Below are 20,400 nucleotides of genomic sequence, written 5' to 3' on the forward strand. Positions count from 1 at the left end.
TAATGTTGCTGGGATGTTTCATACTCGTCACTGGTCCAATTCAGTGGAACCCTCCCCTGTCTGTGAAGGCAAGTGTATTACATTCTTTAAATATATCAAATGTTCTCTAATGTTAAAAAAAACCCCCAACCAACTAAAGTAGAAGAGAGGTTTTATAACAGTGTTTATTGTCTAGGTAAGTTTAAGTATGAACCTTTGGTTTTGAGCATTGTTGTTGGGATGTGCTTTACAAGCAGCCTGAAGGCAGTGGTTGCATTACTGAAGGAGGAGGTAATGCTGTCCCCAGTGAGATCTGCAAAGGTGGGTGTCAGAACCACACTCGGGAGCAAATACCTGTCAGCCCACACAATAACAATTGTACTTCTGCTGCAAGTGTTCCAGGTAACTCCATGGATATAGGTCAGTTGCAAAAATTAAGGAATCTCAACTAGATGACTTACAACTTCTTTTTGCCTTTAAAAATACCAGAGGTGCTGCCTCTGCTGGGTGGCTGTGAGCCAACAGCTGCTGCTTCTTCAGGAGTGGGGAGAGGCAAGGTCAGCTCAACAACTTTGAGGGATGAAGCCTGACTAGAGACTGAACTTGTTCTTCTGAAGGATCTGAAAGACAAAAATTTACTGATCAAGATACAGAAATTCCTTTATCTAAAACAGAGCTGCCAAGGGTGGCTCACAAAGCAGCCACCCAGCAGCTGTGTTCATTCCAGCTGAGATCTCCTGCAGAGATCTCACTAGTGGCTTCAGTAACCTCTGGGAATGTTAGACCATAACTGGTCAGTGTGGCACAGGCACTATGTGAGCATACCTTGGACAGGGGAAGAAGATATCAGTAAAAGCATATATATTTTCTCTATTTAATCAGGAAGGGGAGTTCACACTACCAAGTGTAAAATGTGGCTCAAAGTTGTGCTTTTATATTGTAAAAACACTTTTTAAATAGAGCAGGGTTAGGAAATGTAAATGCAATTATTCTGTAATTACAGTTTTATTTTAAACTGATGGATGCTGAAGTAAACTTCATCATGTGCTAGAAAAATCTGGTAAACTTAAAGGACAGTGTAAGAAGAAAGTTTTTATAGAGTCCTCAGAAAGTAGAGACAATTGAGAAGACCTTTGGGAGTGAAAAATTCTGCTGGTTTAAACTTTATCTGAAAAAAACTCAAACCAACCCAACAATGCTAGTACTTACCTGGTAGTATGTCGTGTGGATTGAGAACTCTGACTACCATCAGCAGAAGCAGTAGGAAGCTCTAAATTGGACTAGAAAATTTGAAAAGAAAAAACAAGCTGAAGTGGTAGTTGTATAATAGGACTGGGATATCAGGAGGGTTTATAGTGCTGGGTATTTGCAGAGCTGTGGAAAAGAGATGAACATTTTCCTGTTTTACTGTAAGTATATTGTTGAATTTAGGAGTTGCCCTTAAAGAAGCTCAGCAGTAGGCTGGAGCTCTCACTCAAGATTTTGGTGGCAGTTAACTGGAAAGCTCACCTGGTTAAAGTACATTTGAAAGGTTGCAGTTAAACCAGGATTTGTTTCTAGAACATCAGCTATCACTTGGTTGACGGTTCTGTTGAAGCTTTTCAATTCCCGAAGATCAATGTCTCTCTCTTCCTCTGTTTTTGTTCCATTTTGCCTCAGAGACTGAATTTCTCTGGATAGTCTGGAACACTTAACACAAATATTTTTAAAGCATTGTTCTTATGAAAATACAACACTGTTTCAGAACCCTGCTAAGCTAAAACCAGAGTTTAACCCACACTACTATCACTACAAAGGTAGAAGTTGTCAGTAACATACAAACCTGTTTTATAACCCTTTCTAGTTTTGGCTTCTGTTCTTCAATGTCCTTGTTCAGCTGCAGAATAAGATCTTGTTTTTCCTCCTTTTGCTCTTGGAAGAGGGCTTTCTGCTTCTCTGCTACATCAAGGTATTGTTCCATGCTCTGCAAGTTCATTTGAATGGCAGTGTTAGTTTATAAAGCAGTTTTGGTATCCTTTCACTTTTTGTATTTCTTTGTGGAAGGGTTTGTTGTCATTACTACTTGTTTCTAGATGTACCTCAAGCAATTAGTGCTATCAATAACTCAAAACTTTGTTTAGTGGACACAGACCTGGATAAAGTTACTACCAGGTAATTTACATATCTTAAAAAATTACTTTAAAGGTACTGTTAGTGAGGTTGCAGGTATGTGTTTTCAGATGTGCTTCTGAGCAGTGTCTACAAATTATTTACTTGGCACACCACCAATTTACTAGTGCAAGCTATCCTAAGAAACCCCAACATAGTTTCCTGTGGAAAAAGATGGATACCTTTGACTGGAATGAATAAAATCTGCTCCATAAGGGCAGCTCTGTTTTTGTGTTTGTTTTTTTTTTTTTAATAAATAAATAAAAAGGCAGGAAAGGGTGTGCTGTAACACCTCATTATGTCCCAGGGTTTACTCCCTGATGAAGATCTGTGTCCCTTTACCTTCAGAAATAACACATCTGAAAGAAGAGATATGTCCTGCTTTAGTAGAATAAGCAATAGGAATGTTTGTTGACTCAGGGCTTAGAACAGTTGTGCATGTGGCAGTGTTCCTCGATTTCCTCTGCCTAATAAAGTTCTAACTAAATGTCACACATCAGAATTAAGTGTTGCTCTTTCTTAAGATCCAAGTGGCTTTTTGATAACCAGGGGAACCAAGAATGAGTCCTTGCTGTGGAGCCTGAACACAAGTTCTCCTTTCCCTGTGTTTAGTGCTCAGCCTGCTATGTTATGAGTCAGCTAAATTAATTCTGTTTAAACTGAAGCACCCTCAGTGCTAATAAAACTGAATTTGTTCCAGAAAAATCCTGGAACATAGATGCCAGAGGACACAAGATGTGTGTGTTGATGCAATAGTGGCATGTGCTGCACACTAAAGCACAGCTGCTTTAGTGGCTGCCAGAACAGCATCTGTCAGTGCATTCTGGACTCTGAAACTTCTAGCTGTAGGTGTGACTTAAAACCTCAAGTTTCGTTGTGATTCAAGAAAATTCAAGTAAGCACTCAAATATAAAAGACCAGACAAAAATTTGTACCACAATTTCCTAATCTTCTTCTAGGATGGCTTGCATGGGTTTAGCCACGTGCTGCAGTCTTGTCTGTTTGACTAGAACTTTTATTTTACCTGGAGATTTTCCTGAAGTTCCTGGATCTGTCTTCTTTTGCATTTGTATGTTTCATCAGCAACCCTTTTCTCCTCCTCTAGTTTCAGTCTTTCCTCACGTTCCTCACCTGTGATCCCAAACAATGAGGCAGCATTTTTGCTGTGTATACAACTGTATTTTCACTTGAAAATAAGTTGGACCTTAAAGGAGCTGCATCACAGAGTATTACTATATTGGTATTGATGGTATTTCAGCAACTTCAAGATTTGTGGGTTTTTTAAATACTCTCCTACTAATTCCAGATTACTTTGAAAAAGTAACTAGCTTCATGAGGGAAAATGATGTAAAAGCTACTGGTTCCAGAGCCAGTAGAGGGCACAAAAGTTAAACTTAATTCTAGATAATACTTATTATTTATGTAATTTCTCATAGTGATGGTTTTTAGACAGTAAACAAAAAGTTCCACTGTGAGAGAGAGAGCAAGGTTACGAAGTCTGAGTGGCAGTGCAGTTATCCACTAGGCCCATGTACTCCAATGGACACCAATTCCTCCATGTGATGATCCCCCAGGAATCATCTTTATGCTTTGCCTCTCCCGTCTGTTCCTACTTACGACTATTCACAAAGTGTATACAGGCTTAGAGATTTTCACACAAATCTGAGAGAACAACATAAATCTTAGTTAATCACACCTGACTACACTTTCTTCTGCGCTTGTTCTGCTGAGCTGTTCACAGCAGCGTGGGAATTACACTCCCTTTTGCTACTCTCAGTTTAGTCTCTCTAATTCATTCTTTTGTGCCATAGAATTTCCCCACTACATACCCGAGCTGTGTGATTATCACCAACCTCCACAGCAAACAGCAATTCCTGTTTTACATACTTGTCTCAGTGACTTCCTTGAAAGAGTTTCGGAAGTTGCTGTTGCAGCTATTAAGAACACGCAAAGTGTTTTCCAGAGCTACGATTTCTTTTTCAGCTTTGCAGATCTTTGCTTCCAAATCATCACCTTCTTGTTGAAGGGCTTGCTTTTCTTGTGCAGCCTGAAAGCAAAACAGGTATTTTAGGTGCCTGCACATTTACTGAAAGTATTAGGATCATTATAGAGAAAAAAATACCAGCCAGGGGTTTAAGTCACTTGAACTGAGATTTGAGTGACTAGGGGACTGGAAGGACTAGTTATTTACAGTACTGGACGTTCTTTGAGGTATTTAATCCATGTGCATTTCATGATGGATATCTGCCTCTCCAGTTAAGCCCTCCAAGTCCTGACCAACAGCATCCACAGTGTAGGGAGCAATGTCCATGCCCTGCATTGCTGACTTGAACTGCAGCACATGTTTCACATCTGCTTCCTTCACCCACAAAATACAAGAGTTGAGATTGTACATTATATAAAACCACAGAGAGACTGCTAGAAGTCATCCAGTTTAGGAATTACTTGTAACTCTTCATTTACCTGACCAGCGAGATTTAAGAAACAGCCAACAGGTGAAATATTTTCTATGCCCTCAGAAAATATGACACTGAGAAAAATCTCTGTAGGTGTGGAGGGTGTTTTATACACCCACAGTGACCACATGGGTTCTGCTGAGGGTCTTCTGCTGTTCTGGATCTCACAGTAGCAGAAATACTATCATTAAGAAATTTAACACTTAAGAATATGAAAAATACAAACTTCAGAGCCAAGTTCACAGGTGGAAGCATTTTGTCTTAACAAGATATCAGAGAATTTGTGGAGATCAAAAATAATAGATTCCTGTTCCAGAACCAGGGTATTGCATTATGGATAAAGACTGATTTTTTTTTTCCAGTTAAAAGCTGAAGTATGCATGAATGATTGGTAAGTGAAAGGGGAAAGCTGACATTCTTCAAGGTGCAAACACCATGTGATAAATACCTAGAAATAACTGACAAGTAGAATTTAAGATCATGTGAGACTGCGATAAACTAGTTTTCAGTTCATAGCATTGCCACTTGGCAAGTAATTCTTGTGTCTTGTAAATTAGCGAGCACTGAAGTGAAATGTTCAAACTGCTCAAAATGAAGGCTCCACAGAGATTCGTGTGAAATGGCTGTATCATTTAAATAACCAGCAATGTCAAATAACTTAAAACAATTAGACTCAAAGTAAGCAGTAAGCAAAGAGATTGCCTTAGTTACTTGAATAGAGCCCAGGGAAATCTATAGCTTAGATATTTGAATTAAAGTGAAATACATTAAGAAAATACCTTAATCACATAGTAGGCTTGACTTTTCTGCTCCTCTCCTTCAGGGGGCATCATGGCAAGAGTAAAAATTTCATATCTGCATCTCAGTTTGTCAATTTTACTTAGGCATTCTTGAAATTCAGCACTGATTTGTTTTGGGAGAAAAGAAATGGATTGAGAAAGTGTTTATCTGGTAGTGTTTTGTGGGCAGTTCTTGCTGTGGCAGTTTAAATTCCTGGTGTTATTCCAGCAGTCTGTAGCAGGAGGCAGGCAGAGCAGCAGTTGTGCTGCTACTGGTCTTGGTTGCTTTCTGTGTTCTCCCAGCCACAGACATCCATTGTTCTGGTTACCTACACTGAGCCAAATCTATTTTGACATTCCAGATCACTGCATCCTGGGAGGCTGTGCCACAGTCCTTCCCAAAATTTACAGATTTGGCGTTTCAGTCCTACGGCTGCGCCTACTGATGGTATCTTAACATTGCCACTGCTGGATGAGCACAAGCAACAGCAGAAAACGACCCCAAATCAAATTACATGAAAGTATCAATTAGCTGGGTAATTACCAAAGGAAGAAAGGCACAGTCTGCACTCTTGGTGAGCAGTTAAGCCTCAGCCACTCTAAATCACTCTAATTTCCCATTGTGTGGGGTGTGGTTAGCAGGGCAGTTCAGCTGCTGGAATGTTCATTTTTGGCTGGATATTTCACTGGGATTTCAGGGCTAAAGCTTTCCCAGATACTTTGCACTGGTTATTACAGGAGGGAAAAGTTATAAGAGGGTACATATGTAATTTGGAAGATTTATTATGTTATACATTATGTTTCCACATAATGGAAAGCTCATTAGTTAAAAAGAAGAAGAAAACCCAACCAACCAAAACATATCACAAACCTAATCACCAAGGGGCTAAAGCTGCAGCTAGATGTCAGAGAAGGGATCTCTTGCTGGCCTCTCCTGTCTTAGTATTTAGCTTTGAGCAAGATTTATTTCTTCTTCAATTTCTCTATGGGTGAAACTGGTTAAAATGTTTCTCTTTTCACTAAGTCTCCATATAAAATATACTCAAAGCTACAGGTTTAATTTATATAAGCACAGTTACCTTCTGCGTTGCCTTTCCTGCTCCACGAGTCTTATCTGGGAATCCAGCATTGCCTTATGAATCTTAATTTCCTCAGTTCTTTCTGCTATGGCTTTATTTAACTCCAGTCTTTGTTTTTCCATTGATAGAACTTTCTCTGTCTTATTACACAGAGTATCTTTAAGGCGCTTCAGTTCTAGTTTTAGGAGGTTATTGTCGACCATCATGTCCTAATAAATGCCAAAAAGGTACCAAAATTATGATTATTTATAATTTAATAAATCAATATTTATTAATTATTTTACCTTTAATATATATATAACTGCAAGACTCATTTTGCTCTGCATTTCAAAATGTTGCCATTTTCTTATTTGCCAACAGTTTACATGGTGAGTGTGACAGGGGTAGATTGTTTCCTGACTGGTTTTATACAAATTCATCAGGCTTGGTAATTCACTCTGAGTTTTTAGTTGTTAGACTTTTCCATCTACAACTTCTTCAGTTTAGGTGGTTTCAAACAAATTAGGAGACCTTGCAAGGAATTTTCTGAAGCAGTCAATATCTTTCTTGAACCATTAAAACCATCTGGGAATATGTTCCAGATCCTGTAGGTCTGCAAGTCATGTTACATGAGCTAACTTTTTATACACCAAAGCTTATGAAAAGCAGCAAGTGGTGAACTTCCTTAGCGTGCAAACACTTGGAATCATTTTCTTCAAATCTCTTATGGATCCCAAACTCTGTACCAATTTTTATCTGAGTTGTTTTAGGCCATCAGCTTCTTTCTTTTGTTGCCCTGAATTTCATCCCCAAAGAAAAGTCCCATGTTAGGGAAAGAGTTTTCATTGAGGAGCAAGTGCACCAGTAAAGCTGACAGCAAACCGTCCCTGCTACTCAAACCATCTTGTTCTGCTGTGTTAGTGCTTCCTTGAGGAACTAAAGCTTATTGCAGGAAAAAAGTGCAATAATAGAGGAGTGGGAACCATATTTTTTGTTTATTAACATGAGGAGAAGGACTTCCATTTTGTTTCTAACTCCTTATTTTGGAATATGGATTGATCCAAACCATCTGCTAGAAAAAAACCCTCACAATTTAATAACAAAACTGTGCCAAACTTATTAGTAGGCATCACAGATTGAGAAAAAACACTCAGTGCTAGGTAGAGACATCCTTGAACAGTAAATGCCTTTTCTATTTTAAAGGTAATTGCCTCTCAGAAAAAAAGCAACCATCCACTGATACTGTGGTATAACTAATGTGGGATTAAATTGATACCTCATCAAACTTTATGCTGTATAGAAAGGAGAAGCAACACTTTGTCTAGTAAGATAATAGTGATGAAGCTGAAAGTTTGGTAAGTTAGAAAAACTACAAAAAGGATTTTTATGGATATAATGATGTAGCACCATGGGAGGCAGACAACAGCCCAAACAAACAGATGTGTCCTGTATTAGTAAAGTTGTGGAATAATACTGTACCTGCTTAAGGGCCTTAGCTTTTTTTAAATCCTGAATTGATCTCTCATTGTAAAGATTTAGCTCATCTATCTTCACCACCAAAGCACTTGTTTCTTCTCCTGTCTTATGAATTGTTCTCCTCACGAACTGGACATCATTCTGTGAATGTAAATTGCAACAAAAGCTACCAGTTAATTTTAAATGAGATAATTTTAAGTCCTGGAACTGGGAACCATCGTCATCATGTGTCCATATGCTGCTCTGCAAACTGCATGGCATGTCCTCAGGCAGAGTGCTGTTGCAATACTAATGTCACTGCTTGTTTTATTTGGAGTCTAGTAGTTGTTATTTATACAATATAGATTGTTTGGCCAATAAGGCAATTCTAATATAATCATATATTTTATTCTAGATAAAAAAATCTCCTGGCATGTCTGACCATGACTTTGATATCTGTAGTTCATTTTCATAAAACCATCTGTCTTTGATATGTAAAATTCCTGGAGGGGGGTTTCAAGGTTTGATTGTGCTCACTGCTCAATTTCCCATCTCTTCAAAACTCAGGTGTGGGCACTACTTGCCCAACATTAACTGGAGATCCATGCAATGACAAGATTTAAAGGGCTCTCCTATAAGTAGTTTCTTCCCCTCATTAAGTCAAATTCTTTCTCAGCTATCACTTTGAGAAACCAGTTGTTATGTTTTATTAAAAAAACTGACTTTTTACTTTCTCTGGCTTCTCTTTGAAAAGTTTTCTAAATTTGTTAAAATATAGCTGATTAATACTCAAAGACAATACTTATAAAAAGAAATAAACTGGCTACAGAATAACTGGTTGGTTTTTCTCTACAAGAAAGGTAAGTGCATTTTTAAAGAATTAAGGATGATCACTGCATAGGAAAACCAGAGGACAAGCATGTATATGCAAAATTCTCACATGGGAATAAAACCAGCAAAACAGTATTTCTGAATTATGGATCAGGATGGGGTCAACTGTCCCTTCAGTTCAGTAATGTTGACTTTGGACAACTTTAAATGCAACTGTACTTATGAATTTATGAAAAATATAAAAGTAACAGCTTCACAGAATAGCATTCTCCTATTTCTGCAAGGTCCTAACAATAAACTCAGACATTTGCAAGCAGTTGGTAAGACCTTGATGAAAGCTAAGTTGTCTTTCCAACATTGCAATGCTAGTCTTCATGCTCAGGTGTCTCAGTTGGGCAGTAATAACCTATTTTTCTGGGTATAGGGAATATATGAAATTTTCCACATGGGTTACATAAAGTTCAGATGCCTTTTAATCTGTGTTATTGATAAGACCCAATCTCCTTAATTCCCTGAGGTTTCTAGATGTTGCACAGTCAGCCTGATGTGCTAAAGAAGTCACCTGAAGTTTCCTGTACTGTGCCTGTAGAACATCATAGGCATTTTTTTTTTCTTCTAGGGTTTTCTTAAGTTCAGCAACTTTTGCTTCCAAAATTTCTTTTTCATCTGAATTAACCTCCCCTTCTAACCGTGACAGCCGTCTCTGTATTCGCTGAATATAAAAATCCTGTTAAAATAAATTTTAAGAGAATTAATAGTATGAGATAAGCAATAAACTTGGATCTAAATGTTGGCTTTAGGACAATCACCCAATTAAACTATTGTTTTTATAATCATTTCTGGCTTATAGACCTCATTAGCAAAGTATCTGAGATGACTGATGAGCAGTGATGGTTCAGGGGTAATCTTCTAGAAGAGTAACAAAGCACACTCAGCACAGGCTGCTGTAGGGAGGCTTACAGGGGAGTTGCCATCTTGCTGTTACCAGTGGATGCTGATATAAAAGAGCAAATTTTCAAAGTGGTGCATAGGAAATATGCACATAATCCAATTAGTAAATAACAGGATTTTGGCATGTACCTCTTGTATTGCTTAAAAAATACACCCTGAGGTGTCTGTGGTTCAGAGGGATCAAAGTAAAGAATGGATTTTAGAAATTAGTGGGAAAAGCAGCAAATGCAAAAAAATAATGAAATACACAAGTGCAAAATGTAGGTGATACTTCAGCAAGTTTCAGTAATTTCAATTTTATCTGTACATCTAGAGACAGAAATAAATGCACACTTTATAATAAATTGTACTGCATGGCATTTCCCAAATGGAAAGATGTTATAGAGTACAGAATTTAAGCAACTCCCTATCAGTAGACTCAAGAAACAGTCATAGTATGAAAGTACATTAACATTTTACCTGGTTATATATTAATTCCTGTTGTTTAAAGAGTTCTGCATCAAGTCTGTGCAGTCGACACTGGAGATTTCTAAGTGATTTTTGAGCTCCCTCAATTTCTGATAGAGCAACCTTCTCCTTATCCTTCTGCACTTTTAACTCCTGATTCTTCTTGAAAAGTAGTTCCTTTAACTGTCTCATTTCATTTTCTTTTTCCTGGTAACAAATTGATTGTTAAGCAGAAAGAAGTAATTAATCACATCAGAAGTAATTTTTGGGAAATTACTTGCTTTTATTAGTCATATATAGGAAAATTAAAATTTTTAATACTATATCTATTAATATGAACATAGAATTTCATAGGTCTTCAAAATGGTTGGCAAGAAGAGTATTTGACTTGAAGTAATATTTTTTATTTATTTTTTAAATCTAATCCTACTGTATTATTATATGACTTTTTTCCCAATTATAGGAATGCTACTCTTTCAGCCTTTCAGAAATCTAAATTCCTGTCATCTCTTTAAAAAAAGATGACAAAATATTCACATTGCCTCCAGCATATGTGAATATTTGGAGAAATTATTACGAAGGTTTTCAATGGTTTATTAAAACTTGTAACTCTCTGTGTGTACATGTGTATTTATATAAGCTGGAATAATTCTGTTTGAAAAATTACACATTTTAAAATCCCTTCCTTATTCTCAGAGGTAAATTGCCATTAACACCTAAATCAGTGCAGGAAATGAGGTTTTAGTAGGGTCTGTTACAGGAAGACAATGGTGAACATTTCAGGTAACCTGAAATGTACTGAAAACCAACAAAATTGAGATTATTTTCTTTTTATAAGCCTAACAAGGAAGACAATTTTATTCTTTTCCTCCCTCTTTCCTCAACTCAAATAACCAAAGACTATCCAAAGCTCAAGCCAGTTTCCTGTAAGGTACATCCTAAAATGAGTGATGTGATTTCCCATTCCTGTTCCAAAGGACTCATTTACATTTAGCTCAAGGCTGGTACAGAATTTGAAGATGTAAATTTAAATTAATATGCAAAACACCTGATATCAGACTTTTCTATGTTGGTTAACAATGTGTTTATTCTTGATTTAATATGTATACAACCCTCTTGCTGGCTTAAATAATGGTGAAAGATAACTCAGCTCCTTCTTTAAGAGTTCACAGTCACAGTCCACATTCTACCAAACAGAATTTTTTTGTTGTTGAACTTGCTGCAATTCCAAATCCAAAACTTAGGACATAAAAGGCAACTGTAAATTTAATATGAAATTGTTATGGACTGTAGCACATGTCAGTGGTCTTTGGATCATGCCTGAACAAAGGAATTTAATTTTGGAAGCAAACTGGTTTCTAAGCATGTCCCCAGTGCTGAGCTGTATTTCTGAAGCTAATGGCAATGATGAATTCAGCCACTGTCATTGGATCTTGCTTTGACCTTTGTGGTTTTTTGTGCATACCTAAATTAATTTGTTTAACAGAATTGTTTCTCTTTCTTTAAGTGAGGTTGTTAATAGAGATAAGATATTCATTAAGCTGCAGTGTGCAACAGTGTTTTGCCAAAAATTGAAGAGGGAGAAGTATCCCAGAACTAGAGCACAAAATGGGGACATTTCATCCACATTGTTCCTGTAAATATCTCTTCACAGTAAATTAACAGATGCAGCAAATAGTCCTGTGTGTCTAATGGTGATGGAAGGCATGCTTCTGACTAATACATTGCAGACATTGTTCAAGAACAGTTCATCCTAGCTAAAATATTCCCCTGGAGCTGTGGAGCTGCCAGGCTCAATGTCATTTTGGGTTATCCACCACAGACACAAGTAAAGAAACCCTGCTAAGGGTTTAGCCACCCTGAAAACAGTCTTAAGGGGAAGCAAATACGGTTTTAATGAAATGTTATACCATTACAACTTGTTTTCAAATTATCTGAAGAGCCAAACCAGCAAGGTCTGTAAATTAAGAAACTCTCTATAACGGAAAGACTTCCTGTCTCTAGTTTCTGAAAGTGTATTTAAAATGTACAGTTAATGCCTGTGGAGTTAAAAAGTTTGAAAAATAACATTCAATCTACTGCAAGGCATTATCTCACATACATGCTACAGAAAACACAAAATAGGGGGAAAGAAAAAAGTGTGCAATGGTGTGCACAGATACAGCTTTGTTGTCACTTGTGTGAACACCTGCTGTCACATTAATTTAACCTGGTCATTCTACAGTAATGAAAGCTTCAGCTTATCCAGTGCTCAATTGTCCAGCAAAATACTAAAAATATTTCTCTCATGTTCAGTCAGAAGCTAAATAGTGAAAATACTTTAGGAGAATTAGTAGCACAATGACAAAACAGCATAAGCATTTCCTGAAATGCAGGGAAGTTCAGATGATTGCATTACAACACTGCATTTATTCAAATGCCCTTTGCAGCTCACCAGATGCTAAAGAATTAGATTATTTTATTCCTAGAATTAATTGGCAACATAATAAGTGGGGTTTGAATTTAAAAGGAAGTATTACTAGACATGTAAAAAAAAGTCACCTTACAGCTTGCACATGTCGCTTCCCAGATCAAAATCTTTATACACAATGGAATCTAAAGCAAGCCAGTAATTATTTAATAGGCCACAACAAGTCAGATGTTATAGAGTGTCATGTAGTAGAATTAAAATAATGAAGAGCAGACTAGGCCAGCCAAATCTGATTAAAAGATTTCTAAATCTTTTTTAATCTGTTCATCAAAATCACAGCTCTTTGCAGGTTTATAAGTTTTGGTGGTGTTCTACTAAAGCTAAGAAGTTTTCAGTGGCAATGCTACTTAAAAGTCATCCTGACAAGATTCTCACTCTTTCACAACGTTATTGATGAGTATCAACATCCTATGTTAATATACTCTTCTAAATTACTAGGATCTCTTATTTTCCAGTTTTCTCAGCACAGATGCTGACATATCTACGTGCAGATTACTTCAGCATTTGATGAAACAGCTACATGTCATATTAATACTTTCATTTCATTTTAATAGAGATTATTTTAAAATAACAGAGTTGCAAATTCAAGTGAATCCTCATTTATGGAAACCATGAACAACATTTTACCTCAACAGCTTTTTCTTCTGCTTTCAGTATTTCTTCCATCCTTAAAGCTTTCTCTTCTGAACTGAGTGTCTCCTCAGTCACAAGCTTCAGTTTATCGGAAAGATTTATATTTCCTTCAATAATAAAGTTTAATCTAAACAAAATGACATGATTTAACAAGTTAAATGTTGGTTGCCTATACAACTGCCAAAAGCAAGCAGCTAACCTGACTGAGCAGTTGCTGTATGAAGTGGGCTAAACTTCAGTCTATGATATCCAAATCCAAAGGATTTTTTCACACCCTTTAAAAACAAGGATTACATTGAGTATTCCCTAAATTGCCCAGTGTCAGAAACTATGCAGGACATGAAGGACCCAGAAAGTTGGAGGCTTTAATCATCAACATTATTTAAGGTTCTTCGCTACCTCAAGGATTTGATTGTATTACTAATCCTTACAAATGATATTTCTTACCTGGCTTGTTTCTTCTGAATTTCTTTCTTCAGATTGGTTACTTGTATTCTTAAAGACTCTAGATCAGAAGCAGTTCTGTCCACAGTGGATTTCAAAGCTTCCAGCTAATAAATTACAAAATAGAGCAATCGAGCTATTATTTACTTTGGTACGTGTCAGGATATTTAGAATTGTAAGGGACTTATTTATTGGTAAGTATGCCACTAATCTTTAACAGTGCTTTCCAAATGAGAAGTAAGGCACTGTAAATTGACAAAGCTAGTAAACTAATTTACATAGACTGAATACTGGGAGAAAATGCTTAATAATTACAGCTACAGAATGGATCATGAAGATCCTGTGGCTGCAATGTTTGCCCAACAGCATCTGTACAAGTGCAACCATGGTTTTATAGTGCACAGCTGACTTTGATGAGGTTCTTCATGAAACATGGATGCCCTTATATATCTAATAAATATTTCTACATCAAACTTTGTTGGGTACATAAAATTACTTTGATTAAGATAAGGGATCACTGTGACAAAAATGCACAGATATTTTATTTGGTAAAAAATACATGACAGTCATTAAACACAATAGGAATACTTTACAATCAATAGCTTACTCTTCAAAGTATCACTTAACAGCATAAGTGTAATTGTCTTCACTTTCACAGATGAAGAAACCTGATCAAGGTCATGTATAGCAGGTTTCTTAGAGCCAACAACTTGTTGGCTGAACTCTCTCTTTCCTTGTTTCTCAGATGCATGCCACAGATGTTCTAATAATGGGAGACTTCTATTATCCCATTATGGAGTATTAATTGTGAAAAACTTCAAGTAAGAATCTCACAGTTTGAGATGAAAATATACCAATTCTAGGAACCCTCAAGTTAGCATGAATTATAGGGTAATCTAATAGCCTACCCCTTGTTTGAGCTACCTACAGTTTTATTAGGAAATCAATCTATGAACCATCTGCTACAGAAAAGCTATCCAAAGTTAAGGCAATAGCAGATGCAAGGGTTTTAAAAATCACCAAGCTTGCTGAGTAGCCCAGTGTTACCATTTTCTTGTTGAGAGAAAATTTACTCAGGTAATACAAGTGTATCCCTTCTCAACAGAGCCATGAAACCTGAATTACCTCTTAGAAATACTTCTACAGGTGTGTAAGTCATTAAGCAGTGCAGCTCATTCCCAGCTTTAAGTGTAGAGTAAGCATGGACAATGTCAAGCATGGCTTGTTCACAGGGCAGCCCTGTCCTACTGCCTCGTGATTAGAAAGCCATTTGGTTTTTTCCTCAGGAATTTTAACCTCATTACAAGGCCCATCAACATACACTTCTGAGAGCACAGGACAGGAATTGTTTGGAATCTGGAGGAGATTTCTCATCTTTATACAGTACTGCAGTCTATGTATGCTAAAGGCAGGACACACCTCCTGAGGCATCTAATAAGAGAACCATTAAGAGAACCATTTAAGAGAAAATTCATCCATCTTACACCAACACAACAGAGAATACCAGCTAATCTTTTCACCACTCTCAATAAAAGGATTAAGGATTCAGATCCCAATAATCAGGAGTAGGCTGAGAAGAGCAACATTTTGTTGAATTATTAAGAGTCTAGCATAAAACCAGGGAAAAGGAAATGCTACTCCTGTATTTCCTCCATCTGGACCACAGTTAGAGTTTCAGACTGTTTTTCTGAGCTGTTTGGTCATCCTCACCTCATCCTGCAGACGAACCCTGTTGGCTTCCTGAGTTTGATACTCAATTCGGAGGCGGTTGGCTTTCCGTTCAGCAGAAGAGATTTTCTTTTCATATTCCATATTATTAAGAGTTTCATTTACCAAAAAGGCAGTCTTCTCTTTCAGCACAATTTCTTTCTTTCTGATCTCCTGTTTTATCTCTGCAATTAGCTATCAGGATAAAAGTATTTTATATTTGTTTGCATTAGTTAAGATATGTTAGATTAATTAAAGATACAACCAGAAGACCAATTGCTATTATAACTATTATTTGCACGAGACAGCCCCGTTATCATCCTTAAAATTACTTTATTCCACACCTCCTTCACAACACCAATTACTACAATTGTTTTGGATTGAAAACTTCCAAAATATTCCAATAATTTCAAAAAAAAGTGACACTACAAACTCATATGAAAATAATTTTTGATTGAGTAAATAGGGGAAAAAAAGCTAAACAAACATTCAGATAGACTTGCAACAGATGAAATGCAAGAGGAAAATTATTAACAGTAATAAGGCTTTCTTTACTTGACAGATTTATAGCTATTCAGTGAAAACTGTGTATTTTGAAAGGTTAAGTAAAAGATTAGCTACTGGGAAAATTATACTGTAGTTCTGATGTTTAAAAAGAAAAAAACCAAACCAAGCAAAGTCCAGATATGGATCAGTTCCAGCAGTTTTACCAAAGCACAATGATCAATCTGTTGATCTCTTTTTTGCATCTGTTGTATTGCATTCTCCCACTGCCTGATGACTTCTTGCCTTTCCTGATGAACTCGGCGACAATCTTCAGCTGCCCTGTCAAGCTCCATCTGTTTAAAAGAAAGTACCCCCATGATTCCTGGTGTTAAAAATGTCACATGTAACCAGGGATCTCCAAGAACCTTAAGCACAAACCTGAGCTGTTAAGGTCTCTGTAAGCTCATTATCAAGAGCTCTGCGCTTCTGATTTGCCTGTATGGTCAACTTTTCTACTTGAAAGGTTAATGCCTGAAAATGAAAGGATATGAAAATATATGTGTTTGAAAATAAACAGATCACATCTTATAGTTTCTTAAAGCCCTGGTACAAACAATTAGGGGTTGAATTACTGAGGCATCAATTTTATTCTGCTTTAGAGAACAAAAAGCTGACAGTTTAGCCTCCCAGATTTTCAGTCATATAAGAGGCCATAATTTTGTCAGCCCTTGGGACCAGACTGCAGCAAGGGCCAAGTATCCTCCCAACTGTGTGTAAATGCATATGTGGTGTCCTACTTCACTTCACTCTTCCTACTATGCTGTGTGACTGCTCCTGTAAATGATAGCAGCGAGACTGTTTGTGTAAACTAAAGTTTTTGAGTTAAGTACTTAATGAGTAAAAATCAAATTTCTCCTCATTGTATTTAAAGGCTAAAAAGAATAATAACCCAGGTTACTTGTCTCTATATTAATAATATACTTGAGAACTAACCCTTAGAAAGTATCAACTTGTGACTGGAATCTCTGTTTATACAGATATATATGTTTATATCTTTCATTATTCCAGTTAGCTTTACTGAGGTAGCTGTACTTTGTTTTCAGCCATATTGACAAATTTGGTTCTAAAAGGGAAACCTACACTATTCATCCACACTTGGGGTGGATTTTTGATCCAACTCCTCTGAGTTCAGTGGCACTGTTTTCCAGATTTTATTATCTATTTGTGCACCCTCTCAGAAAAATTTAAATTTTACCCAGACAAACAAGCAAATTAATGTCTTAAATCATGCCTTTCATTGCTGTAAAAGTTGTTCTCTCTGATCTTGAAAATGAACCTCATATGGAATTGCACTGTTGTGCTAAATGGAAACCAATTTAAAAGCACTGTTGTACAAAATCTCATTTCCATCTTATCTGACTCAATAATATAACAAGGTCTTCAAATGCCCAAACAGTTTTCCATTTTGTTTGCATTTCTACTTACTCCTAGTTTCCCTTCATCTTGCTGTGCATACTTCTGGATTGCAAGAGCGTCATTATCTGTACGATTTAATTCCTTTAGCCAGCTCTCCAGGACTTCCTCATCACAGTTCATCTGTTCTTTTAAGTCTTCCAACTTCTGAATTGTTTTACTGATAGTATTCTTATGAAACAAGAGAAAATTAAAGGGTCAATACAAAATGTCTAATATTCATTGAATAGTAATTGAAGCAATCAGTTCAGGCTACTGTAACAAATTTACACACATCTTGTCCATAGAATTGCTAGGTTTTTTATTAGTTGTGTGTTATACTGGAGGAATGCTGTTGGATGTCCTGCTCTCAAAGAAGAAACAAGACAGTAAGTTGTCACAAATTTGAAATGCAAATAATTTTGAAAATAATTTAAATAAATTTTAAATGTGGGATATTTATTCCACATAATAAACTGATCTGAGGCATCAAAAGTTAAAGTTCCTCCCTCACATACTAAGACCAAGCTCTTAGATCCTTATCTTACATGTCAATTTTCAAATGTCCCCACGTGACTGTGAAGAGACTTCCTGACATTAAAATGAGACAATCTGCACCCAGCAGAATAGTGAGAATATCTTCATCCCGCTACCCATTTGGAAAGACCAGAGATTACAAACAGCCTTAATCAGAAGAAATAGAGCAAATTAAAAAAATAATTTAAATAATTCATAGAAAGAAAAAGAGACATTTCCAATCCCAGAAAACCACTTATAATTGGATAGCATTAGATTACTTTTTACGTGAAACAAATGTTTGATCTTGAAATCATGCCCGGAGTTTATTTTACGTGGAGAAGATTGCCACCAACAATTTAATTTTTAAACCATAAAGAAAATACCTGTGAGAATTAACAAGACAGTGATATGGATGTGTGGCTCTGTATCTGGCATTAGGAACAAAAGTCTTTCAGTACCTAATTAATGTTTGCTAAGTCTTGACAAGTCTAAGCAAGGAGATCCTCAGTGTCCTTTTATTTGCCTTCCCAGGGAAAAGCACATCCAGGTCATCTACTACAGTTCAGAAGTTTTAATTATAATTAGCCATTCTTGACTTATACTACTGTTTCTGTAAGTGCAAGTGAGGACAAGCTATAAAATTTTGCAATACAGGTGTTCTCTTCCAAAAATTTTAAACCTTACTTCTTGTCTGTTTTTCTTTTCTCCTAAGGAAATCAACTCATTTTGCAGTCGTTTAAGGTCACTTTTGAGACGCCCACATTCTCTCTCAGCAAGGGCTTTAAAGTGTTGTTCAGTTTCAATTTCATTCTCTCTGGCTCTGTAAAGATACTGCAGAATAATGAATTGCAGCATTTTACAACAAACAAAAGGTATATATCAACAAACAAACTTTTTTCTACACACAATCAAATCCCAAGTCACAGATGGTGTGATTTCACCACGTAAATGTAGGAATTTTTCAGAGAAACTTTATTGTTTGGGTTTTAGTATCTCAAATACATGTATTCTTATATTTTTATATATATACATATAAACACACATACTCACATTGTATCATTGTATCCACAGACCAACCATTTATAGCCCTAAAAACTCAAAGATTTTTCACCCAAGATTCAGAAATCCTAACCTTTCAACATAAAAATCTTAGAATCTTAGTCTCTTAATCACTAGTGACTTTACATCAGATTCAGCAGGTGCAGGAAAATAAAATAAAAAAAAAATTTATTGTTTTGAGATGAGACAGACCTCCACCAGGCTGGCCCATGGCAGTACCTCTGTATTGTCTAATCTTTCTTTCCTCTAATTCAAATTAAAACTTGAATCTGGCACACAAAAAACCCCCAAACATTAAGACGTTATTCAGCTGCAGGGAATAAGAGTTTTTCACCTAGGAGATTTTACCTAAAGGGGGTAAAGCTTTGACTCCAAACTCTTTAGAAATCTAAACTACCCATTTTGGCCAATTAACTTAGTGTGTAGACTTACACTTTAACCATCTCACGTCATTTTTCAGGTCTGTAAATTAACTCTTCACTAGCATTTCACCACTAATTCTTGACCATTATAAAGAGTATAAATTTGTTCTTCCCATACACTGATGTTTTGTTTTCCTTGATCAATTTTTTCTTAATAATTTTGAAAGCCCCCATTCATGAAGAATTCTAAAATGTATCCTCCTTGGCTTTCTTCTAGGTACATTCATTTGACCTAGGGTGATCTTCTTAATGACCATCAAATAATATCACTCAGATATATAGTTTAATTTTTGTTTCTTGTGGAAATCCTGGGAGAAAAGGCCTAAAAAAAAAAATCTCTAACAAAGCTGGCAAAATGTACAGGGATACCAGCCACAGAGAGACACTCAGGTTACAAGTCTGTCTGATAAAGCAGATCAGCTTGTGGTGGTGATTTACCTGAGAGAAGCTTAAGTCTTGTCTCACGTTCTTCAAATGAGCCGTCATGGCTTCTATGCGCTCCTTAAAGTTGGTCAGCTCATTCCTCAGGTTCGCTTTTTCCTTTTGCATCTTATGCAGCTGTTTAAGATTAGAATCGCCAAGTGACTATTTGCAGCTGAGCGCTTATTACCTGCAACTACTTAAGGATAAGTCATTGCGATTATTAATTAAAAAAATGTAAGAAGCACACGCTGCGTTCCTCCAAAGCATTGAAATGAGAGGTTTCAGGGGAAAACCCCGAGCTTTACTAATGGACCGCACAGATCCCGTTCCTCCTCCCGGGGGGCTCGGGGGATGCGGGTCCCACGCTCGGAGGCAGGATTTCCCTCCCGGGTGCCCTCCGCAGCTCCGCGGAACTCGTAGGTTTTCCCTCCATCCCTCCCTCCCTCCCCGGCCGCGGGGGGCAGGCGGGCTCCGCTCCCTCCCGGCTGCAGCCCCGCGCTCACTTCGTCCTCCAGCGCCTTGTTCTCGGCGTTGGCCACGGGCACGGCGTAGGCGCTGTCCCAGCCGAGCTCGGCCAGCACCGAAGCCGTGGAGGAGCTGTCCAAGCTCTCCATGGCCGCGATGGTGCCGCGCAGGGCCGGGGCTGTGGCGGCTCCGGGCGCTTGGCAACGGGCGGCAGCG

At 37.2% G+C, this 20,400-nt stretch overlaps 1 protein-coding gene across 1 annotated transcript; it reads right to left on the reverse strand.

The window, feature by feature from the left end:
* Positions 1–152: 152 nt before the first annotated feature.
* Positions 153–20,399, reverse strand: CCDC39 (coiled-coil domain containing 39). The gene is made up of 20 exons (XM_017810698.1): positions 20,223–20,399; positions 19,735–19,854; positions 18,500–18,646; positions 17,330–17,488; positions 16,283–16,375; positions 16,069–16,197; positions 15,362–15,553; positions 13,655–13,758; positions 13,202–13,334; positions 10,117–10,311; positions 9,269–9,433; positions 7,900–8,037; positions 6,442–6,650; positions 5,363–5,486; positions 4,015–4,174; positions 3,152–3,258; positions 1,802–1,942; positions 1,489–1,668; positions 1,189–1,259; positions 153–599 (listed from the first exon to the last, which is right to left on the reverse strand). Exons 1-20 carry the CDS (start codon positions 20,331–20,333, stop codon positions 437–439), a joined length of 2,841 nt encoding a protein of 946 aa, XP_017666187.1. The 5' UTR covers positions 20,334–20,399; the 3' UTR covers positions 153–436.
* Between the last annotated feature and the right edge of the window lies 1 nt (position 20,400).

Source organism: Lepidothrix coronata, unplaced genomic scaffold, assembly GCF_001604755.1.
Source record: "Lepidothrix coronata isolate B3197 unplaced genomic scaffold, Lepidothrix_coronata-1.0 Scaffold29, whole genome shotgun sequence".
In the NCBI taxonomy this organism is placed as follows: Eukaryota; Metazoa; Chordata; class Aves; order Passeriformes; family Pipridae; genus Lepidothrix; species Lepidothrix coronata.